Raw genomic sequence first — 26,844 nt, forward strand, 5'->3', positions numbered from 1 at the left:
GAAACTTTTCTCGAAACATCATAGTGTGATATAGACAGATATACAAAATATTACACGAGAATTTAATGACGTGATTACATATAGTTAAATAACAAGAGCGATACGGCGATGAAAAATTAAACAAATATATATAATAATAACACAAGGTTATATATTTCCATTTATACTTGATGATGGGATCCCGAGTTTAGTTGCGTAATTAAGATCACCTCTATTCATCATCATACGACCTTCCATAAAGATCGTCATGATGACCGGTCTTACTGACGTTACTTTAAATATTATACACGATTTATACTCGAGAATCTCTAGTCCTGATTCAAATTACAAAATGGACTAAAAAATAATGCAACACCAAAAAAAGCGACGATATAAAGCATAATCTTTGCCCAAAGATTGTCACGATGTTCAGTACCTGTGCTGCCTGGATTCAGCGACTTTCAGCTACCTTTACTATGGTCGGTCTAGTCAGTGGGGCTCCTGCCCGAGCCCGAGTACAAGTTTCTATAATAATAGCTATACTTATGATCACGAGATTTAACAATCTCTGAACATTCTAGATGCAAAAGTTGCTAGAGATACTTCCGCTACATCTCCTTGTGCTAAATGTTAGCTAGGTAATAACAACCTGAACAAGTCGAAGTTCGGCTATAAATGCTATGCTATGATTGACCCAAGCACAGGTCCCCTTATAGGGAATCTTAGGCCTTGTCCTTGCAGGCCTTTACCTCGGCAGCCTTGTCTACCGGTGAAATATTAGTATGTAGCGGCCCGAGTCGAGGAAGCTCCTCTGGGAACCTTCGATATTAACATGTTCACGCCGGCGCGGGCCACCGGTGACCCGCACTAATCTGTCTCATCGGGCGGCGCGGGCCACCGGTGACCCGCACTAGACTGTTCTATCGGGCGGCGCGGGGCACCGGTGACCCGCACTAAACTGTTCTATCGGGCGGCGCGGGCCACCGGTGACCCGCACTAGACTGTTCTATCGGGCGGCGCGGGGCACCGGTGACCCGCACTAGACTGTTCTATCGGGCGGCGCGGGGCACCGGTGACCCGCACTAAACTGTTCTATCGGGCGGCGCGGGCCACCGGTGACCCGCACTAGACTGTTCTATCGGGCGGCGCGGGGCACCGGTGACCCGCACTAAACTGTTCTATCGGGCGGCGCGGGCCACCGGTGACCCGCACTAGACTGTTCTATCGGGCGGCGCGGGCCACCGGTGACCCGAAGTCGATTGTATTCTGAATTATTAGACTATTAGACACTGAGAATTTAAATAATGAAAATTTAACGTTTATTCATGTTTTTAACATTGTTACAAATGTTTTTAACATTAATTTTTAATAATATTTATAATCAATCATGTATCAGAAACATAATTTGTGTTAAATAACATAAACATAATAACACAGTATTATACAAAAAATTCAAATACGGTTAAAATAACATAAAATCTAATATTGTTTTATTTATAACTTCGTTATTTATTGTTTTTTGTAGAATCTTAAGAGTAGATAGAAAACTGTCACGTCTCGTTTTCTTTTTTATGCTTGCGTTCGCATTCATTTCATTGTTTGACAGATACAATCTGATTTCCGGCAATTGCATAATACCCATAATAAGCAATATGCCAAAAAATTATTTGCTATTTAACTTGCACAATAAGACCTCTATTGCAGAGTAACGAACACCGCGAATGCAGGTCTGAACAGTCAATAACCACGCGCCATCAGTGAAGCAGCATCATAGCAAAACAAAATAAAATCGGCTCCTGCGTGAACGTGTTATGAGATTTTAGTCTAGGCACCATTATCGCCCTTCACCTAAAAATCTAAACCAATGTAATATTTTAATTCCATATGTAATAGGTGTTAGCGTTTACGGATGGAGAGACGGTGTCGCTGATGCCGCCAGCGCAGGACCACAAGCGCGTGGGCGACGGCGACACTGGCCCCAACACCGGCGGCATGGGCGCCTACTGCCCCTGCCCACTCATCACGCGCGACCAGCTCGCCGACGTGCAGGACCAGGTGCTGCAGAAAGCCATCGACGGGCTCAAAGCCGAGGGCATCAAATACGTAGGTGAGTTGGTGCAGTTTCTCTTCTATTTTTATCTCTATCTTACTCATAGGATCTAATTATACGGGTTGATTTAAAAATAGATGTGAAAATTATAGTTTTTTGTTATACAATCTTTTATACCTGTAATCAATCATTCTGTATAAGTAATACAAATGGTCTGATTTCGCCAAAAGAAAACATATAGTTTTCAAGACATGCATCGCCATTCATATCTGGTCGTCGTGTTATCGAAGCGAAATATTCCATTGTTTGTTTTAATTTTTTTTGAGTGAATTTAATTATTTCTCTGTTTATCGGAGGCATCTTGCAAGAGGTCAGTCGCTTTATTCGCAACTTTACATTTGTATTGCTGTAGGCGTCGTTCGACTTATTTGTGCCCTCGCTGCCTGTGTGTGCGTAGAGCCATGGTTGTGTGCGTGCGATCCCGTGTACAGTATGTTTATGTTATGATCTTATGTTTTAACAGAAATATGTTATCGTGTTTAATAAATAATGTTTACGTCAACAGTTTATGTGCATTATCTATTTATTTTAACATTGTTAGGAAATGTAAAAATGTAATGTAATTTGTATCTAAAAACATTATTATAATTCCCGGCCAAAAATACTGCACATCGACCTTTGGAAAAACACAATTGGCGAATTTCAACTTCGTAGAGCATTATCTCTGTCCCACACTACCTATGTGACATTTTGTCAGTCGTACGACAAAGATAAATTAACCGATTGTCTCTTTCCAAAGGTCGATGTGCAATATTTTTCGCCGGATAATGTAATATGAAGGTTTACTTCATGGTGGATTTTTTATATCAATTTCTATCTACTCATTATAAATAAATCTCCCTAATCAAAAAATCAAAGGTTTCAGATATAATAAATAACGTAATGATAATATACTAAAAAAAAACGTTTTCAAAATTCAGATGACATTCTTTACTATTATGCAACTATGTATATATGCGATGCTTAATGCAAAAATACTTGATATTACTTGTAAAACTTTATATAAAACTGCTTAAAAAGTACACAACAACCGCTATTTTTCGTAATTTACCAGACTTCATTTCATTTTTTTAAATGTTGCTCTTTTCATCCCTACGGTTTGACTTACCCAAAAGTTAAACTAAACGGTTTGACAGATCGTACCATAATAATGTAACCTGAACAGTAAATGTTTTAGAAATATACTAAAAATTATATGCATTTTAGATGATTCCCCGACGTCTGAGCTGCATAATTTGACTTTATCAATATAGGCTAGTTATCGAGGGCATTCAGTCCCTCTGCGGACATCTGGACCTCTTGACCTCTGCACGTATCGGTGGCACGAGTTCCACATTACCCTCTATCGGCTACGTCAGCCCTCTGGCACGTTCCTATATGAGTTCATTCGAGGTGCAACCGGTTGATAACCGCTTCGATCCGGTTTTAATTACTAATATTGACTTATCTATAGAGGCGTAATTGCATTTCTTTTAAGAGTTATTACAATCCATACAGAATAGATATGCTATTTCTGAGACATTGATTGAAAAAACTATCATAACAATTGTGTGCGGGGCTTTAAAAGTCTCTAAATTGGAGTAGCAGCTATTTATTCTCTAAGACATCGAGCCCGAAACGAAGGCACTCGAAGTGAAAATCGTAGACCTGTATCTAGTGGTAGAGGGTTGATCAAGTCTATCACGTAGAAGGAAAATGTTTTAGATTTAAATCCATGTAGAGAAACGAGGGATGTATTGAGCATCTATTTCGGGAAAAGTCAATGATATCAGTACATCTAGAAGTAAGTGAACGGAGATCATAGAAGTGTTTATAGGAAAAGACCGTAAAGTTTATTGTCTTGCGTTAGATATGTGGGTTTATGATGATGATTTGTGTAGACAGTAGAGTTAAAAATGAAAGTGTAGATTCGTATTTATTAATGAATAGTTCAGACTGATAAAAGATCTATATAAGCCTGGATATTTCAGTTAGTTGACTGTTATATTTTTTTTATGACCCTCGCTATTGGGGGCCTCTCGTACCCCTATCTTGTGGTGGGACAGGGTCTTTTTTAGGCAATTTTTTTTTTCACTTAGTTTTTTTTATTTCCGTTTTCTGCTTCCATTCTTCACATGATCTTTCATTCCATTCTTTTATAACACATTTCTTCTTTCTTACCCTTTTGCTCTGTTCGTCTATCATTCTTCCCTTTTTCTTTTTACATTTTTTGATTTATATTTTTACTTTACATTTTTTTTACACATTATTACTTATTCTATAATTATTTCTATCACAGTTTTGTTTCTATTTACGTTTTTAATCTATTTAACTTTTTATACTCTGTTTGTTTTAATTCTTTCTATCGCCCTTTTGTCGATCTCTTTACAAAGGGATATGAACGCCTGTTTGTCATCGCCGCCTATCAGGGAGGCTATTGTCTCCTCCCTGATTTCAACGCCAGACCGGCACTCGAAGCCGTGCCGGAGTCCCCCGAATGCGGGACACCGGGCTACAAGGTGGATCACGGTCTGGTCCACGCCCGGTTCACAGAAGCACGAGGGGTCCTCCTTGTGCTTGAACCTGTGGAGGTATTCAGAGAACCCCCGTGCCCCGTGAAGAGCTGGGCCGAGACCGCGTCCACCTCGATACTGCGGAGCACGCGGTAGGCTGAAATGACTGTTATATTGGCAGCTTGTAATTGAAAATTATGCTAGTGATGAGGGTAGCGACGGCCCAAGGGTAGAAGAATGAGATATGCGATCGTAGGTCGTGCGTTCGAATTTCAAGATACAATCTTATATAAGTGTCACTTTGAGAATTAATTATATAATATTGCCACTGAAGGAAAACAAGTTTTCAGAGGATGAACTGCAGCGCCCTCTACGCACCATAGTATTACACTGTGGTGCGTGACGAATATAGATACATTTAGGTATCCTAGTTTTTCTGACATCGTATTAAAGACAGTTCTAAGGCTATTTCTTCGACGTACAGGGTGATGTAAATTTAAATATTTACGCGTCTCTATAACCGATGTCTTTCTTGTATACAGGCTTACGAATCAATTTTATTCTTCTAAGTAGTGCCAGTTCGAAATAAGTTAATTTATGTTGGTCAAAAGATAAGTCGATTTCCTAAAAATATTTTTCTTTACTATTTAAAAAAAAAACAACTTGTTAATACTTTCTGTAATACGGTAATTTTTGAAGATTTTCCATTCAGGCCGCGTGGCGCGTCTACGACCCACACTTTAAAAATTAAGAAAAGCCGTTTAAAATGTACGCTTTACACTTTTTCAAAATTGCAAAGGAAAAAGTTATAAATTTTAATATGCATTACGTACGCGCATGCGTGATGTGAAGTTATCTATATTCGAGTCTATAATTCATTTGTTTAAGAATCCTTTGTTTTTCAATAAGAATTAGAAATGGCCTGAACGGAAAGTGCAGCGGAGGTAAATGCTATTTTTTTGATAGATCGATAGTGTTTCTATATATTATCGAGAAACATATGAAACGCTTATCTACATACGTAAGCATTTATGGTTGCTTTTTCGCGAAATAAAGTATATTTCTGTATGCAGTGCAATAGTGCAATTATATATATAGTATGACTAGCTGATCCCGCAAACGTTGTTTTGCAAAAAAAATTAAAGTTTTTAATTAACAAATGTAAGATAAGGGTTGATCGTAGAGGGGTGAAAATTTAGGTTTGTATGTATTTTTGTATGCTGTATCATAATAAAATAAAAACCAAAAAAATTGTCTAAAAAATTAAAAATAAAATTTAGGGGTGGACCACCCTTAACACTCAGGGGTATGGAAAATAGATAGTAGCCGATTCTCAGACATACTGAATACGCATGTAAAATTTGGTAAAAATCGGTCAAGACGTTTCGGAGGAGTTCAAGTTCGAACACCGTGACACGAGAATTTTATATATTAGATTTAATTCTTACAAATCTTTTAGATAGAAGATCTATAGATCTATGGATTAAATCAATAATATGTTACGTCTTCAGCAATTCTCTTATCGGCGTCGTCTCGCGTCAGTCCAGTAACAATGGTACCGAGTCGTATCACCCTCTGACCTGTTATTTATCGTATTTCCTAGCTATGTAACAACTACGGGCTTTGTTCCTTCTTCGGGTTGAAGGTTTGAACCTTAATGACGTAAATACTTTACGTAAAATACTAATAAGGTTTTACTTGACAAGTTTGTGAACAGTTTTTTTTTAAGATACAGTCGTAACTCAAAAAATCAAACTTAAATACCACTTTTCACAAGTTCTCTGTTATCTGAAAGTTTTATGGAGCCGTACACGGTGGTGTTGCACGCTTTTGTAACTACGCAGTCACTATAGGCTTTTTAATTTTTTTTAAATGTTCTGAGCTCCGTACGAAGTAATTAAAATAATAATGATAATCTATTTAGGTTCCATGATTCAAATCACAAAATGAACATAAAAATAATCAAAAGGAAAGAAACGGGCGGTGCCACCTCCACCCAGCGATGATACAAAGCTGAAACTATGTCTAAATGTATGCGAGGTATAGGCCTCTCCCAAATATTGCCACGATGACCACCTAGGGGGGGAACTACCCACGCCGCGTCCACCGGCTCGTGGTCACCACTCTAGAACCTTTGGCGCCCACGCAATTTGATAGTAAAAGTGGGCAATGCAATTAGACTCTCCACGAGTTAACACCTTTCGCTTTAATATAAAAATATATAAGTCACACAGGGGGGCGTAAGAATTTGAGAAAGGTTATGGTGGGGGCATGGCACATAAAAGATTATTTTGCTCCTTTAACAAGAGCGATGTTCCTTGCCCACTGCTATAAATGGGTAGCCCATCCGAGTCGGATTCGGCGAGTGATTTCTTTCTCAAAGTTGGACTTACTAAACACAAAATCACTGATCTTGCTTATCATCTGTTTGTTCTATATCTTTTATTTAAGTTATTTTTGTGTTCTTATGTCCTCATCGGATTAGATTTTGGAGGGGATATATCCCTCTCGTTGATTCAGTCTTAACTTTGGTATTTTAGGGTCGCGGGTTAGATTCCCGAGATACAATCTTACATAATTCACGTTATGTGCATTAATTATATAGGATTTCAACTGCTGACAAGATTCCAGATTAGATTGCAGCATTCTCTGAAAACTATAATACCACACACGATCGCCTACCCTCCCTCCAAACGTGGCGATTGTAGTATATCTCCACAAAGATATCTTTGGGGGAGGTGTATGCCTTGCAGTGGGGATCTATCGGCTGTAAAGAGATGAGGTCTCTTGTCCACTCTCCTCTTTTTGCAATGTAGCGTAACTCACTTTTGGTATGTGAGAAACTTAAGCCACATGATGCAGAATATCTTTGTTAAGTATTTACTCGTATTCTGGCTTTATTTCTCAGCCGTAACATTGCTAACCCATGTAACCAATGACAACCCAGTAAAACAATGATCAAGTCTCTTGAAGCCACGGAGTATAAAATATAGTTATTGATCCTTCAAAATCAAAAAGTAACTAGAAAAAAATAACGGACACTCGCGGCAATCTTACTTAGAAACTGACATATAATCTGTGGGGAGTGTCCACAGATAATAAATGTCATTATCAAATGTGCGAACAGATGGACAGAATGTAAAAGTTATTTGTCTACTGTATATTATTATTGATAAGTTAACTAATAAGGCTATACGATAAACAAAAGATAAAATGATCTAAACATGTCCGTCGATTAATTAAGATGTTTATTTTTGTTTTAAAATGGCTTTAATGTGTGTTACATTTAAGATTCATTTTCTCTTGATATACCATATACAGAGATTTTACAAAGCAATGTAGTAAATAGTTGCGTTTGTTTTGAAGCAAATTATATGCAATAATCAATGCCAAGGTTCAACGCCCCGATGAGGCAAGACGGGACCAGTCTTTCGAAATTATTTGTTGTAGTTTTAATTTAATCTGTTAACAACATCTTGACTACAGTACCCGGCGATAAATATTGCACATCGACGTTTGGAAAGAGACAATCTGCTAATTTCGGCTTCGTAGAGCACCATCTCTGTCCCGCACTACCTATGGGACGTTTTGTCAGTCGTTCTATTTCGTGCGACAGAGATAACGAGAAATTAGCCGATTGTTTCTTTCCAAAGGTCGTGTAATATTTATCGCCTGGTATTGTACACGTATAGCTAGGTGATCAAATTTACAAACAAATTCCTTTTTTTTCTTAAAACAATTTTTTAATATATGTTCTAGATTTTAAAGAAAGAAGATGTTGACTTAATCTCACTCTTACTTTCACATTTTTTCGTAAAAAGTTTTTACTTCATGCAGTTTACCGTTAATCATTCTTTCTACAATCCCATTCGCCGGGACAATTTATATATAGACCAGGGGCAGCCAACCTCTTTGATAGTGCGAGTCATTTTTCGACATTTTTTTTTTGCGAACCGCAATTAATTCCGCTTTTAAAACACGTAAAAGAATGTTTTTTTTACAAAAAACATTTTTATTGAAATTATTTAAACAAAGGTACAAAACATATTTATTGAAGTTACATATAAATGTCACCCGTATATACAGTACTCCTAATAATACTTAAGATGCCGGTTAGTTAATAATGGTCGGTGTTTGGATTTCGTTCATTTTATGGTGGAATAATAATAATAATCATTGACACCAGTAATTTGTTTCGATTTCCCAGGAGCTGACATAGGTTATATCAATTTTAATATTGAAATAATTCGACAATCAATCGGAGCTAAAAATAATCTTTCAAAGTTCCGCATGTGTCTCGCGAGCCGCAGATGGCTACCGCTGATATAGACAAAAGGAAAATTAATTAATAAATTTGCAAATGTATAGTTGACAGTGAAACTTGCCCTTAAATCGTACAGCTTATGAGACATTGATAATTTCAATAACTAATGTAAGTTACACAAGAAATATATGTGGGAGAATGACCCGCAATTGTTTTTTTTAAAGCGTTGTCAGGCCTGCAGATTAATAACTTAAGTGGCCGTGAGCAAGTCATATGGCGCTACTAACAGATTGCCGACGAGATAAATTGTAAATATGCAAAAAAAATTATATTCGATAAAAAGAGAGAAATTCAAGAAGGGTAATAAAAATATAGAAAACAAAATAAGTATTGTAAGTTAACAATCCGGAAGGAATGGTGTAGGAAAAAGAGGCGACGTATGAAAGGTAGAGGAATGAATAGGAATGAGAGATAATGTGAGGTAAAAAAAAAGAAGAATGAGTGAAAAATGTTAAGATGGATATAAAAGAGTGAGCAAATAAAAAAGAACTTGGAAAAATTATTAAGTCAAAACTATCTCTGTACCTACGTGAGAAAGTGACAAATGATAAAAAAGTACAGATTGCCTTTCGCGCCTTAAAGTTTGGGAGCAGAGACCATGGATCGCCAGTTTACAGGAAACAGAGTATAGGAAGTCCACCCATCACCAAGTTGGACAGACCTTGTTAAAGTCACAGGAAAACACTTGATGCAGGACGCTTCCAACAAGTTCTATAGTAAAATACTTGATGCAGGACGCCTCCAATAAGTTCTATGGTAAAACACATGATGCAGGACGCTTCCAATAAGTTCTATAGTAAAACACTTGATGCAGGACGCTTCCAATAAGTTCTATAGTAAAACACTTGATGCAGGACGCTTCCAATAAGTTCTATAGTAAAACACTTGATGCAGGACGCTTCCAATAAGTTCTATAGTAAAACACTTGATGCAGGACGCTTCCAATAAGTTTCGTAGTAAAACACTTGATGCAGTACGCTTCCAACAAGTTCTATCGTAAAACACTTGATGCAGGACGCTTCCAATAAGTTCTGTAGGAAAACACTTGATGTAGGACGCTTCCAATAAGTTCTGTAGTAAAACACTTGGTGCAGGACGCTTCCAATAAGTTTTATAGTAAAATACTTGATGCAGTACGCTTCCAACAAGTTCTATCGTAAAACACTTGATGCAGAACGCTTCCAATAAGTTCTATAGTAAAACACTTGATGCAGGACGCTTTCAATGAGTTCTTTAGTAAAACACTTAATGCAGGACGCTTCCAATAAGTTCTATAGTAAAACACTTGATGCAGGACGCTTCCAATGAGTTCTATAGTAAAACACTTGTTGCAGGACGCTTCCAATAAGTTCTATAGTAAAATACTTGATGCAGTACGCTTCCAACAAGTTCTATCGTAAAACACTTGATGCAGGACGCTTCCAATAAGTTCTATAGTAAAACACTTGATGCAGGACGCTTCCAATGAGTTCTATAGTAAAACACTTAATGCAGGACGCTTCCAATAAGTTCTATAGTAAAACACTTAATGCAGGACGCTTCCAATAAGTTCTATAGTAAAACACTTGATGCAGGACGCTTCCAATGAGTTCTATAGTAAAACACTTAATGCAGGACGCTTCCAATAAGTTCTATAATAAAACACTTGATGAAGGATGCTTCCAATAAGTTCCATAGTAAAACACTTAATGCAGGACGCTTCCAATCAGTTCTATAGTAAAATACTTGATGCAGAACGCTTCCAATAAGTTCTATAGTAACGCACTTGATGCAGGACGCTTCCAATAAGTTCTGTAGGAAAACACTTGATGTAGGACGCTTCCAATAAGTTCTGTAGTAAAACACTTGGTGCAGGACGCTTCCAATAAGTTTTATAGTAAAATACTTGATGCATGACGCTTCCAATAAGTTTTATAGTAACGCACTTGATGCAGGATGCTCCCAAGAATTTCTATAGTAAAACACCTTATGCAGGACGCTTCCAATCAGTTCTATAGTAAAACACTTGATGCAGGACGCTTCCAATAAGTTCTATAGTAAAACACTTGATGCAGGACGCTTCCAATAAGTTTTATAGTAAAATACTTGATGCATGACGCTTCCAATAAGTTTTATAGTAACGCACTTGATGCAGGATGCTCCCAAGAATTTCTATAGTAAAACACCTTATGCAGGACGCTTCCAATCAGTTCTATAGTAAAACACTTGATGCAGGACGCTTCCAATAAGTTCTATAGTAAAACACTTGATGCAGGACGCTTCCAATAAGTTTTATAGTAAAACACTTGATGCAGGACACTTCCAATCAGTTCTATGGGAAATCTATGGGTTATATATAAAGATAATTCTTTTTTTTTTAAATTTAATAACGGTCATCTCGTTTAGCTTTTCATGTTTTTTTTATTGATATTTGCAAGTGCGTAGTTTTCAATCTATGTTTGGAAATTTTCTCAGGTGTGCTTTATGCGGGTCTGATGATCACCAAATCGGGCCCGATGACGCTGGAGTTCAACTGCAGGTTCGGTGACCCTGAGACCCAGGTTCTGATGATGCTGCTGGAGTCGGATCTTTACACTGTTATGAAGGTATTTTCTTATATAATATTTAATCTAGTACTTCTTAGTATCGAGAATATTCGACGAGAAAGTTTTGTATTTATTAATTTATTTAAGATATGAAAGACCTGAAATAAAATACTGATTAAATCTAATAACCAATAATAAATTAGGGTGTTTTCTTGTCACGTCCTATCCTATCGTATTTTTGAAAAGGATTTTGACCCCATTGTTACTGGGTATAAAAAGTTGATGGACTTGATTTGTAATTGCAGGCCTGCGTCGAAGGCAAGTTGAAACAGCAGCAGGTTACGTGGAACACCAAGATGTCAGCTGTTGGCGTCGTCATTGCTTCCAAAGGATATCCGGAGACGTCGACCAAAGGCTGCGTCATTAGCGGTAGGTTGTCAGAATCAAAATAGGTTTAATGTATGAGATAATTGCAATCATTTGTGCGTGGGGAAGAATGTGCAAACAATCGAAATAAGAGCGAATTACTGTCGAGTTTAGTACGTACGATGTCAGCACCGAGCAATCTGTTTCGTCAGAACATAAGTTAAAAGCAGCCTAATTGATTGATTTTGAAGAGGTTTTAATGGCGAATATTTATGATGGCCATAATAGGGTTGACATATCCAATGTCATAAAATCCCGGACTAAAATTTTTTATTATAAAAAATAATTTATAATCTACATCTTAAAATTAAGTTACGTAAGGCGCCATCTACCGACAACTAACACGATTGTATTTAAAAATTTAGTTTTGCTTTGAAATAGAACAATTCATTTTCAAACATATTTTGAATAAATTCTGAAATACATGCCTTTAGGCAGAGCCTTGCTTAGTAAATTTCGCTCAAGAAATCACTGTCTAACAAAAAACAACACTAAACTGTCGACACGGGGAGTACACTTATTTATACTGCGGATAAGTATCTAGTTAGTTCGAGATAACACTCTGTTAGAATATTCGAGAATCGTACACAAAAAATTACTAAAACAACTTCAAGATCACGCAAGTTCACGATCTTAGGGTTCAGTGTTTATTGTTTTTTTTTTATGACCCCCGCTGTTGGGGGCCTCTCGTACCCCTATTTATTGTGGAAAAGGGACTTGGTTAACAATTTATTTTTTCACATGAGATTTTTATTTTCTTACTCTTCTTTCATACTACATTCTCTTTCAGTCTATTATCTCTCTTTCATACTACATTTTTTCTTTCTTTCTCTATTGCTCTGTTCTACTTTTATTCCTCATTTCTTATTACATTATTTTATTTTGCATTTTTATTTTACATTATTTACTTATTATCTATAATACAATATATCACATTTGAGTTTTTTCTTTTTACCACATTTTATCACGTATCTTGTTGCATGTTTAGGTTTTGTTTTTTTTGTATGGCGTTTTTGACTATTTCCCTACAACAAGCGAGGAATTGATGTCTTGTTTCCTTTTCGCCTATCAGGGAGGGTATTGTCTCCTCCCTGACTTGAACGCCAGACCGGCACTCGAAGCCGAAGTGTTTATTGTTTAGAGGGTTCTGTAACAATATATTGTGTGTCAGGTTTGTCACAAGTGGCGTCGCAGCCAGGACTGGCAGTGTTCCACAGCGGCGTAGCTCGAGGCGCGAATGGCTCGCTGGTGACGTGGGGCGGGCGCGTCTTGCTGGTGGCTGCCCGCGCGGCAGCCCTGCGTGCAGCTGCTGCAGCTGCCACCGCCGCCGCTGCGTCTATAGACTTCCCCGGAGCTCACTACAGGAAGGACATCGCTCATCGAGCTTTCTCCAAGTAAGTAAATTACTCATACAATCTCCTTCTTAAGTCTCACTCTCACAGTACTGACTTTCCTGAAAGTCAATCGGAGTTATACTTCTCTGGAACTCTATCTGTCTCCATATTACAAACACTAACACTCGTTACAAATTCAAAGCGATAATTCCAATGCTTGTCTTATTGAAGGTGAAACAATAGGAAAGCATATAATAAACTATTTTAATGTCATTATAATAAAACTATGTCTGCAAACATATATAAATCAACACTCCCTATAAGAACAATTATATATATATATATATATTTTACATATTTAACTCCAGGTGTAAATATTAATTACACCCTGTAGAAAAGTCAATCTGGTCTCATATATTTCAATACAAAGAAAAATATCTTGTAGCAATACGTATAATAAAGCGATGCTTACAGTAATCATATGCGTAGTATTAGGGAATAGACTTCTGAGCAAATGATAAAATCAATTTTAGTGGTCAAAGTTGAGTGATAGTACTTTTTAATGAGCCTGATATATACTTTGACGGTCATGGTGTTGAACGATGTAGTGGGCAAGCTATTTAACGCATTGAGGACCGCAAAGAAATCTGTAAGTTATACGCCTGGGACCGCATGTTTTGGGGTAAAATAGAAGATTCTAAAATAATCATAAATGTAGTATTTAGTAAGCAATTTGTATGAAACTTTCAGAAATAGTACAATAATATGCATTACACGTATTATTAAATTACCTTTTTTTAATAATTATAATAATTTTTTTTATTTAAAAAATAATTTGTACTTTTCGTATTGTTAAAAATAGTTTTACAATAATTATTACAAAACTATTATTTTATTTAAAAATAAATTTCACTGAAGTTTCCAGTACATTTTTAAAGTATGATATCATGTGAAACATTTTTCTCTGTGAAGAGGAACCATTGAAACACATAATACATTGATTACCATACCGTCCCCATACCTTGATTTTCTCGTTTTTCACGGGAGGCACAAACGCAGTCTCTTAGTATTTTTTTAAAATTACAATGCATATATATTTATGTGTGTGTATATATATACATAAATATATATCCATGCATACATACATATATATATATATATGAATATATATTGAAAAGCTAGTTTACCCCTCATCTTTTTATGTTTCTTTGATGATTTCTTCGATGTTCTTCAGTGTAAAGGTCCATCAAAATAATTATATTATTTCAGATAAAATCATTCAAAACCATATGTAGTTTACTTTGTGCCTGTTGTATTTGTGTTGTGTTCAAATTTCCATACATTTGTTTCAGTATGAAAACATTCGAGCATTGAACGCCTTCCCATGAAACAATAATTTTCATTTCATAACTCACTATATCATTATTAATCATTTATATATTACAGATTTGTCCAATAAAATCATTCCACTTTGAATATTCATTTTTATTTTATTTTTATAATAAACATTTTGGTTGATTTCGTTTTTAATTTTCATATTCCCTTCGCATTGTCAAGTCTAAACAAGATATGCGGCGGTATATCTGCGCGTGTGCAATAATTTTTTGCCGCTCTTGCGTTCTCGTAAAGAATGTGTCTAAAAAGCGTCAAAAGCGTTTTTAATTAAATGGATACAAGGGATCCAAACGCATTTTGATCTGAGAATTACTTCTTCTTCTTCTTGAAGTGCCTCTCCAACTAGTGGAGGTTGGCTATCAGCTTCCTGCTCTCTTCCTTATCTTTGGTTCTGCGTAATAGCTCAGCAGCGCTGGCGATTCCGGTCCACTCTCTAATGTTACGAAGTCACGACTTCTTTCTCCTACCAACCTTCCTTTTACCAGCGACCTTTCCCATCATGATAAGTTAAAGGAGATTGTATCGTTGGTGTCGAAGAACGTGTCCCAAGTAAGCGATTTTCCTTCGTTTTACTGTGCGCATTAGTGCGCGTATATGGCCGATTCGTTTCAGAACTTCGACGTTGGTCACCTTCTGAGTCCAGCTTATGGACAGCATGCGTCTATATGTCCACATTTCGACAGCCTCTATACGCTTACGAAGGTCTTCCTTTATGGTCCAGGCCTCACATCCGTACAGCATAAGAGAGAATTACAATAAATTGGAAATAGTTTTATTTTTAATTCCACAAACGTTTTAATTTACGAGTTTTTTTTTGGTCATTTATTGCGTCATAATTCAGAGGCTTGTTTAATATAAAACAAGTTTAATATAAAACCGTATATGTATAGTTATCCACATAATAATTCCCGATTTTAACTTAGTAAGTGTAACAAGCTCATCTTTAATCTTATGTACATAACTATTTCTCCTTTAGTTATCATTATTCTAATTAAAACCTTTTCTTCTGTATAGTCCAGTATTTTTCAACATTTTTATGCAGTGCTCCACCTTAGCCTTTCTAAAATTAATACGCATATCTAACATACATAATTTTTATATTAAAGAGAAAGAGTTTAACTCGAGTTCACTTTCGAATTGCCCCTCTTAACTGTTAAATTGCCCACGAAGGCCCACGCCCAACTGTGGTCAAGAGGACCGAAATTGTATAGATATACACAGCTTTATCGTAAAATTAAACCTATAGAAGGTGAAGCTATGAAATAACTGAATGAGATTACCATGACATACAAACACCTGTCAATGCATCATTTTTTGTCATTTGAGAGTATTGTTGAACAAATTATTTTTCTAAGTTAATCCTTATTTGGAAAATATTATTTTATCCACCATAAAATAATTTGAGATAGTTAAATCGTTGAACAATCAATTAGAGTACATACTTTTTACAGTAAAAGTATCATAATATAGATATCAAAGTTCAGATTGTTCTAGAATAATTCGAAATATAGCAGCTATAATAAAATATGTAACTAAGAAATATCTTTCTGTTATTTAGAAAATACATCCTAAAATATTTGCTGTGTTATAAAAGGAATTGCAAAGGGGGCTCGGGGTAAACTTTGTTATATCTTCATATATATCGAGCATAATTCTTTTAGCTTTCGATATATGTTATACGAAAATATATATATGACATACAGTCAACATTTGCTGATATACTATACCCAAAAATCAATGGTTATAGAAATACTAAATAATGTAATGATAATATACTAAGAACTTTTTACTACAACAAGTTAGCATGTTGTATTTTAACTGATAAAATATATTAATATTACATATTTCAGAGTCATCGCGTTATACGAGGTAAAATATCTGAAGCTCTAAAATTTTTACATGTATAATAAATACCATACCAGTACCCATATAGCTCAGACGAAAATATTTAACTATAATAATTCTTGTTTTTGTTTTTAGATTAAACGGTCTGTCTTACCTGGAGAGTGGCGTGGACATCGACGCGGCGGCAACTCTGGTTCGGCAGATCGAACCTTTGGCCACAGCCACGCACCGGCGCGGCGTACTTGGCAGGCTGGGCTGCTACAGCGGTCTCTTCCAGCTGTCCGCCATGGATCCCAGGCTCAAGGACCCCGTGCTAGTCCAGGGTACTGATGGCGTGGGCACTAAGTTGAAGGTATGACTGAAACTTCGAGTAATATATCTCTTTTTTTAGCACCAAGAAAGGCTTTGAGTAAACAAAAGTATATTGTTAAATTAATCTTATTATGAAACCAGAGGGTTAACTAATTTATAAGGTTGTATTATAATGTATACATAAAAAATTACAAATTTCATTTAAAAAGAGCCGCAGTTGAATTTGTGGCGATCTCTTCTCAGCAGATCAGCATCAAGCCAGTGGTTGCTAAGTGCTATAATTAATGTATGTTTGTTCACTCCGAGTCCAAGTCCGATAGTCGGTTGAAAAATAACGAAGAATAAAGTTGACTATTGAACGGATTAGTCTAGTGTAGCACAGTACAGATAGAAAGAGCTAGAGACAAATTTTTGCCAAAGAGAAAAGCGTTAAATATCAGGAATAGGAAATTATGACAAAGTGAAAGAATATAATGCAATGCTTATTACCTTGCTAATGAGTTGGCAAAAATCGCTGTAGCAAGAAGCGTGCATCTAGCGTATGAATATACGGTATACGGTGGCGGCCGGAGTTAGCCGAAGTTAACCGATGCGCTAGCGCAGGCAATAAACGCTCGCGTGATATAGGTGCGATTTTTGCGTTACTAAAGGTACGACCATTTAGTGTGCGTTCTTTTAGGTACCACGGTACTTAGAATCTTAGAATAATTGACGATTGCGTGTGAAGGTGTTTGGAATTTTTTAAAGTTAATCTTTGGCGATCTTTAAGTCGAATTATGTATAATGACGCAATTTAGCACCTTAACTCAGCATTCCAGGGATTCAACAGTCCGGTTACCAGGTCCATCGCGTCGTAGAGACATATCAGAGGAGTCGGGTACGGTGTTCTTTTTTTATGGCTCCCGTTTTTGAGGACCTCTCGGAGTCCCCTGCCATGTGTTAGCAGGGCCATTATTTAGAATAAACTTTTCGCGGGCTCCAAGTTGGGAAACAGCTCTAGATAGTCTTATTTTTTCTAAAAATTGTTTTTGTAATTTGTAAATCCTACTACTACTAATTTTTCGGAGTCTAAAAAGCTACCAAGTTGGTTTTCATTTCTAGATGTAAGTTTGTTTACGTTCATTAGATAAATTACAGTTTTGTGACTGATTCAATGTTCCAGGTGGCACAAACGATGCAGAAGTTCGACACGCTTGGCCAGGACCTGGTGGCGATGTGTGTGAATGATATATTGTGCGCTGGAGCCGAGCCTTTCGCCTTTTTGGACTACATGGCGTGCGGGCGTCTTCAGGTGGACGTGGCCACCACTATTGTGAAAGGGATTGCTGATGCCTGCATCTTGTCCGGCTGCGCGCTCTTGGGTGCGTATAGTTATACCACTGGTATTTCATTTTTTTAATTTATTGTTTTTATTGCCAGTCGTATAAAAATATGCTTATTCAATAATAACAAAAATTGTATGCTTACAAATTACATTTTAGGATCATTAGGCGTTTTTAAAAATAATACATTACACATGTCTTACTCGTTTAGTCATTTATTCGAATGCTTTCAAAGTTATTAATACAAATATAAATAATTAGTCTTAATTGCGTAGATGCCATCAAATATATTACGTAATCGAAGGTCAAGAATATTGAGGGTCGGGGGGAAACATAGCCTGTCTGTTTTTGCACCAGCGTGATATTTCCCATAGCTCGTGGTTCAATGCTGGCCAAGTGGTACAAGGAGCTGTAAAGCCTGAAGATGGTTCTGGGCAACCGTGTGGTGCACCGAGAACTGTCCATAACACCTAAAGTTAATAGATGTTTTTTTTTTTTAAAAAGACCAGTAAATATGACAGAGGCAATAGGGTTTCGCTAAACAAAAATATGAATATGTTAGTTTTTTAATTCTCTAGGTCAATAATATGGAAGTTATTAAGCTAATGTGACATTTCCATCACTTCATCATCATCATCTAGTAAACTATATAGTCTGATGGTACTTTCTTCGTAGGCGGTGAAACAGCCGAAATGCCGTCGATGTACGACGTGGGGAAATACGATCTCGCTGGATTCGCGGTGGGAGTGGTGGACAACAGCAAGCAGTTGCCGCGCAGTGCAGAAATCCGCGCTGGAGACGTGGTGCTCGCGCTGCCCTCCACCGGCCCGCACAGCAACGGATACAGCCTCGTGCACAGGATCATGAATGACTCCGGACACAGGTACACGCGTACTGACACACAGGTGCTTGCGTACTTGTGAACGGATGCTCGGACACTCGAGCCCGAGTGCACGCGTACTCACGCAAAAGTGCACGCGTACTCACGCACAAGTGCATGCGTACTTACGTATGTTAGTTACATCCGTGTATATATGAATATTAGTCTATACGTATTACATGTATATAATATTGGAATATGTATTATATATTTTTTAGGGATTTTCAATAGAGATATACTTCATGTATAACATGTTTTAATATGAATTGTTGGAATAATTGATGTAATTATCTTCACTATACTTGTATATGTAAATTACACACATGTATATATTATATCCTCCTATTTACCTGTATTAGTCATACATATATAAAGGTTGATGGAAAGTAACTATATTGTAATTAATAACGTTATTATGTACATATTAATACATGTACTAGCTATTCCTATAGACTTCGTATTGTCAAAAATTATTAACCAGTCATAGTCCATTAGAAAATAAAAAACCATTTCAGAGTGATTTAATCACGTCTAATCACTTGAGATATTTATTTGCTTAATATTCTTTATTGTACAGGCTAGAAAATATATACATTTATACAGTTGCGTAATAGTTAAAAAAAAATACAATGGGCAGTCTTATCACAGGAGGCAATTTCTTAAAGACAATATGAGATAGGTGTCTTTTTAAATATGTTCTGCGTGGTTTGTGATGAATAGTTTTATTTTTACGATTTTCCTCACAATTATTTGGTGTTTTCTTTTCATAATTGGAACATAAATAAGCCGAATTGATCGAAATGTATTAATTTCACATATAGCAAGACATTTATCGATTCATTTTAATTTATATCAATTACTTTATACGCAGTTACCACGAGAAAGCGCCGTTTTCAAGTTCCAATAAGACGTTCGGCGAAGAGTTCCTGATACCAACTGCCATCTATGTGAAGACTTTACTGCCGGCTGTGAAACGCGGGCTTATCAAGGGTCTGGCGCACATCACCGGTGGAGGGCTGCTTGAGAATATCCCCCGAATACTCCCGGCTGATGTCAAAGTCAAACTCGACGCTACCAAGTTCAGAATAAAGCCTATTTTCGGTTGGCTACAGGCTAAAGGTGATTTATTAAGCTACCGGTCTTATATCATCAATAAGATATATTCGAATAGGGTAAACAATATTTAGCTGAGATCTACTTAAACCAAGTAACAATATTCCTACAAAATTTGAAGTCTCTAAGCCTTAAGGTTTCAGATATATCGTGATGAGTGAGTAGATGGGTGGAAGGTTCTAGTATATTGTACTGGGATGAAAAAGGTTAAGTTGTCATATAAAAGTCTCCGGCATTAGGAAGGGGAGTAATTTTTTTTCTAGGTCGGTAAAATTGTCTATATCATTTGTCAAGCGTCTGTTTGTCAAAATTTGGAATATAATTTTGTGTCTCAAAAGCGTCACGCCTTGATTAATGCCTCCCATTTTTTTTTAAAAAAAAATCGTCAATAACTAAATTTATATCGTTCCGCAACCACCGTATTCGACTGATTTGGCTCCATGCTTCTGGCCATTCAGCAAACTCAAAACGCTAACGCAGGGATGCTGTTTTAACACGATTAAGGATATAAAATCCGAATCGTCCTTCGAGGACTTAAAAAAGCGTTGGCAAAAGACCATTTCATCGTACGAGAATTATTTTGAAGAGTATGAAATTGATTCGAAAGAATAAATGAAGAATTTACATTTTATTAACAAATTCATCTTAATTTTTATCACAGTATTACATATATGGATAGATAGCAATATATTCTTATTGTTACTTGTAATATAATATCATGGCATTTTAATAGATATTTCATTTTATTGAAAGGTATGGTATCGGACTTCGAAATGCTGCGGACTTTCAATTGTGGGGTTGGTATGGTGGTGATCGTCGACCCAGAGCGTGTCGACGAGCTGTTGGCGACGGTAGAAGACACCATCGATGTGATTGGAGTTGTTGAAGCTATGGGCAAAGAAGGTAACCTGATTTATGAAACAGGAATTCAATTATTTGCTTGTTATCCTATATACAGGGTGTCTAATTATTTTAATGCTTAAATTTTTATAACGGTTACGGTACCCCGTTCATTACTTTCATTTACTCTGGCCTGTGAGCTGGTGGGAGAGATCTCGAGACCCAGGACACGGGGTGGGGTTCCGCGTATTCACGTTCGGCACAGGTGACGAAAATTGAGCCTTTCTCTTTCTCACCCGTATATGATAGAATTATCTAAATTATGTACTGTCGTCTCTTTTGCTTCTCGGTTTTCTCACTCACACATGTGGTCAGTGACAATATTCGAGATATTTAAGTGATACTGTGGCAGGAGGTCATCAAGTGGTGGTGGAGAACTTCAAGCAGGCGATGGCACCGCTGACGGCGCCGTACTCGAACGGTGACCACCCGCTGCAGAAGTCACTCTCGTACAAGGACAGCGGCGTCGACATCGAGGCCGGGGATTCCCTCGTCTCGCTCATCAAACCTTTGGCCAGGTCCGTGCTTATCTTCTCTACCTTCGTGTTTATAGATATTTGCGAATCTACGATATGACTTCCAGTCCGTATTGTTGGCGGGTTAAAGTGGCAGGGGCCGTAAGATGTCCTCACACAAGGCATACAGATGACCCTGTTAAAGTGGTTGGAAAACAAAGAACGCACACCGCCTCCAAACGGACCTTTCGAAATCCGTGGTGATGATGCTTAAATAATGATGATGATAAATAAATTTTGAATCAATTGTTTCTATGTTTCTTTATATTTTTAATTGAATTCAAATTTTATTTTTAGATCTACAACTCGTTCTGGAGTCATTGGCGGGCTGGGTGGTTTTGGAGGATGCTTCCAGTTGAAAGCTATTGAACAGGAGTATAAGGTGGGTTTGATGACAATTCCGGACCAACTGATAAAACGTCGAACTTTATATGAATAATAGCATTGTTAATTTTGAGCGATGGTAGCACAGTAGCAGAGGACTGTGATTTGCGATCATAGGCTCGCGGATTCAATTTCTGGGTTATAATTTAAGTGCATTGCATTAATTATAAGATATTGCCACTGCTCATAAATAAATATTTAGAAGATTGCAGCAGCGTCTTCTGCTTACCATTATACGACACCGCGATCGCCAACCCATTTGCTAAGCGTGGCGATTATGGTATATCCTCCATAGATATTTTTAGGGAAGATTTATGCCTCGCAGTGGGCGAATGTATGGTACCTAAAATTTTTATGACGTCAGACGGATCGTATATTATATATACTTCTTATATAAGTATGTGGTTATAAGTAATTAGCAAACAATTATAATGTTTATCGTGTATGTATAACATATAGTGTTATATAGTATATTGGTATTTTTTAATAGCATATAGTATATCTGTAATTTTTACTTCTGCACTTTGGTTGACTAGTAGCAAAAGGCTATAAAGAAAAAGGTTCGTTATTTGACATTTTGTAAAAATTAAACAAATTATCGCAAGTTTACCAAAAAAGTATTTAAATGGTCTTTTTTTTTGGTTTCATTATAACAGATTTTATTTCGACATGTTAAAACAAAAATATGACTCTCATTAATCACCAAGTGTCCAAAAAATGATTGAAAAAGATGGTTATTTTTGGAACTATTGACGGCAGGACCCGGTGCTGGTGGTAGCCGCGGACGGTGTTGGCACAAAGCTGCAAGTAGCACAACGCGCCAATCGACACGACACCATCGGCCTGGACCTGGTCGGCATGTGCCTCAACGACATCCTGTGCAACGGCGCCCGCCCGCTCACCTTCCTCGACTACTTCGCGTGCGGTGCGCTCGATGTCAACGTAGCTCGCCGCGTGGTGGCCGGCATTGCTGAGGGCTGTCGCCAGGCGAAAGCCGCCCTTATTGGTACATACAAATATAACACATATTTCAATAACAAGACCTCTAATGACAAGCGAAAATAGCTCTTATGAGTTTTTTCTGGCCCGAATCGCCGAAGTTTGCTGGCAAGCAAAAGCCGCTGTTATTGTTATAGACATAAACCACATTTTTCTATAACAAGAGCTCTAATGACAAGCGAAAATAGCTCTTAAAGTTTTGTTCTATTTCGCAAAATGTACATTATAATTTTCATATAAGCGAAAGTAGCTTTCATTTGTATAAAAATTTATTTTCTCAAGATATATAGGCTAGACTTTTTGCTTAAGTGATTTTGTGTTAAGGGTAATTTCACTGTAAATGACTTCATATAATATTAATTAAACACTATCTCTGTCGCACACTACCTACGTGACGTTTTGTCAGTCTTGGTATTTTGTGCGACAGAGATAACGCTCTACGAAGCCGAAATTAGCCGATTATCTCTTTCCAAAAGTCGATGCAATATGCAATATATTTAGTACTGTACACCTTGGAGATGTGTTAATCTGAGAGTATTTTAATACTTATTAAATATGACATTTTATGTTATTTAAATAAATAAATATTCCCGCTGAATTTCTTTATCCTGTTCTTCTCAGGTCATTTCATCTGAACAGAAATCCATCGTAGGTTGTATAAAAAGTTTTTGAATTTGATAACAAACGAATGTAGATTTTATAAAAATGAACGTACGGTACTTTTCTCTACTTTGATAATACTATTAGTAATGTGGTGATCATTGGCAGGCGGTGAAACAGCGGAGATGCCAGGCATGTACCCGCCCGGCGTGTACGACATCGCGGGCTTCGCCCTCGGCGTCGTCGAGCGGTCACACATACTGCCCAAGATCAACGACATTACGGTACGTATGTCAAAGAAATAATTGGAAAAATTTAACCAAAACTAGCTTTCGCGAAGCTTCGTAACATCTCGTCCAAAATACCATAACGTCCGAAGATGTAGTTCTCTACAATGGGCTGATTTGTTGTTAAAGCTGTAAAGATTTTACACGTATTTCTAATTTGCCTAAATAAAGTGATCACTCTAAAATATGTGTCGTTTATGGGAATGTGACAGGGCATTAGTTTCTGCCAGTACAAAGTATACAAGAACAAATAAAAATAATTCATTTTAATATGTAATTATCCGTATATTTATGTCGCTTTTTCTTACTATATTATTATAATTGTATGTACTAGCTATTATATGCAGCATTCGTTATATATTCCTATTTAGGTTATAGCTTTTCCACTTAAATATGTATATTTATATATACATATTAAGTATGTAAGTATTGCCTGCCTTCTCCTTCATGTCCCTCATCTCTATCCAAAAGTTGTCTGGTAGAGATCGACTGGAGCGATATGTAATTTATATATATATATATATATATATATATATATATATATATATATATATATATATATTTAATTAATTTTTTTTAGTTAATATCTATGGTTTACAATAAAGTGTATATAAAATAAAATATAAATTCAGTAGGGAGTGCGATATACTTATTGGCAGCAAATAAGAAATTACCTGTATATAATAATGCAATTAGAACATCTTTTTTTATTATCGTTTTTATAATGGTTGTTTAATTTCAGGTAGGCGACATAATCATAGGGCTGCCGTCTAACGGCGTCCACAGCAACGGTTTCAGTCTTATACACAAGCTGATGAAGAAGGCTGGCCTCACGCTAGAAGATAAGGCGCCGTTCAGTAAAGAGGGACTTACACTAGGTGAGACTATTTACTATTGTACATACACACACATTTAAGGGATTTTACAATATATTAAGGGGAAGCCTTTAAACACTGAAGCATCTTGGATATCAAATTAAAAGAAAATCCGCAAAAAACGTGTATAAAGATGCATGTACCTATTCCCTTCAAAGAAAGTGAAGCTGTGCAGGTCATGTGGCCAGATTCGCTGATAACAGGTGGACAAATTGGTAATAAAAAGAACGGGACCATGAGGTACCAGAGCGAGAGGCAGAACTAATGCCTGATGGGCTGACGAGGTAGTGGATACTGCAGGTCACGGCTGGCTTCAAGATGTCAAAGATAAAACAAATAATTAAAAAAAAAAACAATTAACATAGAAGTACAAGAGACGGTCTTATCTCGCTCGAGACGATCTCTACCAGACAACCTTTGGACGGTGATGCGATACATTCTTTTCTTCCTTCCATACATCACCTCACTCTCTTTATCACATTTTTTCATTTAATTTATTTTTAACTAGCTGTTCCCGCAAACGTTGTTTTGCAAAAAAAATATGGTTTTAATTAACCAAAAAAAATAAAGGTTGATCGTAGAGGGGTGAAAATTTAAGGTTGTATGTATTTTTGTATGCTGTATCATAATAAAATAAAAACCAAAAAAATTGTCTAAAAAAATAAAAATAAAAGTTTAGGGGTGGACCACCCTTATCATTTAGGGGTATGAAAAATAGATAGTAGCCGATTCTCAGATCTACTGAATACGCATATAAAATTTGGTAAAAGTCGGTCAAGCCGTTTAGGAGTTCAAGTTCGAACACCGTGACACGAGAATTTTATATATTAGATATATCCTCTTCAATTATTTGTATCTGTAATGCAGCAGCTGGTCTGTAGTGATGGGAGCATGTGTGATGGTGTGGTGTTGTTGTCAGGAGAGGAGCTGATAAAGCCGACGCGCATCTACGTGGAGAGCGTTCTGCCGGCGCTGCAGCGCGGCGCGGTGAAGGCGGTGGCGCACGTGACCGGCGGCGGCCTGCTGGCCAACCTGCCGCGCGTCATCCCCGAGAGCGTGCGCGCGCGCCTCAACGCGCACTGGTGGCACGTGCATCCGGTCAGCCTTCATTCCTTATTACTTTAGAACAAAACGTGGTAACCCCAACCCTTACTATATCTGGCGTTCAAATCAGGGAGGAGTCAATAGCCTCCCTGATAGGCGGAGAACATCAGCAGACATTCCTAACCCTCTGCAATGAAATCGCAAAAAAAGCAATAAAAAGAAACAAAACGTAAACATAAGAAATAAATAAATAAATATATATTAAAAATTTTAAATAGGAAAATATATAAATCTGTGATAAAAATAATTACTGTATAAGAAATAAAAATGTAAAATAAAAAAGCTATTGAAAATGTAAAAAGCAAGGGAAGAATGATAGATGATCAGTGTAAAAGCGAAAGATAGAAGAAATGTAGAATGACAGATAGAATAGACCGAAAGAAGAAGTGAAGAACGAAAGAAAAGAGAATGGAAATAAAAATTAATGTGAAAATAAAATTAATTGTAAAAAAAAGTCCCTGTCCCACCAAAAGATAGGGGTACGAGAGGCAAAAAAAAAACCTTACTAGATAGAATAGATAGAAAGAGAAAGATAGAAGAACTGAAGCATGAAAGATAGATAATAGACCGAAAGAGACAATAAAGTACGAAAGAAGAGAAAGAAAATAAAAAACTATGTGAAAAAATGAATTGCAAATAAAGTCCCTGTCCCACCATAAACAGGGATACGAGAGGCCCCCAATAGCGGGGGTCATAAAAAAAAACCTTACTAGATGGACAGACTAAATGAGTAAGATCACGGGAAGTCGCTGGATGTAGCCAGCGTAAGTACAATGTGGTGATCTTTGGATATGGGTTCCTATCGGCTACAATTACGATGATCACATTAGGTCTGTTATTATGCAGTAATACATAACACGGTATAGGAAAACGCACTGTGACCTTGTCGTATGGCCCCTAATAGAACCCTCTTTATCGCGTTATGTACATACCTCCAATAGTCTGTCAAAATAACTATTTTATTCCGATTTTTACACATGTGTTATGGTAAACTTCGTCGTTCAATTTGTTTGTTTTATTAACTGTTCCAAAATATGAATTCTTTTTTGTAAAGAAATAATTTCCTTTTTAAAATATTATTCTTTTTACTTGTCATGGCTGTGTTATAAATATTTTAATTAAA

The 26,844-nt window shown here is 36.8% G+C and overlaps 1 protein-coding gene across 2 annotated transcripts in view; it reads left to right on the forward strand.

Annotated features, from left to right (window-relative positions):
- Positions 1–26,844, forward strand: part of Gart (trifunctional purine biosynthetic protein adenosine-3 Gart) — a 40,051-nt gene that overhangs the window by 4,423 nt on the left and 8,784 nt on the right. Inside the window, exons 4-18 of one of the 2 annotated variants that reach the window (XM_068777657.1) lie at positions 1,873–2,086; positions 11,360–11,490; positions 11,736–11,859; positions 13,028–13,250; positions 16,566–16,782; positions 17,905–18,103; positions 18,740–18,947; positions 19,816–20,063; positions 20,811–20,960; positions 21,310–21,475; positions 21,770–21,854; positions 22,616–22,862; positions 23,624–23,739; positions 24,485–24,620; positions 25,537–25,715. In XM_068777657.1, coding sequence (XP_068633758.1) covers positions 1,873–2,086; positions 11,360–11,490; positions 11,736–11,859; positions 13,028–13,250; positions 16,566–16,782; positions 17,905–18,103; positions 18,740–18,947; positions 19,816–20,063; positions 20,811–20,960; positions 21,310–21,475; positions 21,770–21,854; positions 22,616–22,862; positions 23,624–23,739; positions 24,485–24,620; positions 25,537–25,715 — 2,643 coding nt within the window. Of the gene's footprint in view, positions 1–1,872; positions 2,087–11,359; positions 11,491–11,735; positions 11,860–13,027; positions 13,251–14,542; positions 14,644–16,565; positions 16,783–17,904; positions 18,104–18,739; positions 18,948–19,815; positions 20,064–20,810; positions 20,961–21,309; positions 21,476–21,769; positions 21,855–22,615; positions 22,863–23,623; positions 23,740–24,484; positions 24,621–25,536; positions 25,716–26,844 lie in introns of those variants that run through there. The other variant, XM_068777656.1, reaches the window with a different exon arrangement.

Source organism: Battus philenor, unplaced genomic scaffold (genome assembly GCF_028537555.1).
Source record: "Battus philenor isolate CCGP_79_NKW_IND1 unplaced genomic scaffold, ilBatPhil1.0.hap1 SCAF_13, whole genome shotgun sequence".
NCBI lineage: Eukaryota > Metazoa > Arthropoda > Insecta > Lepidoptera > Papilionidae > Battus > Battus philenor.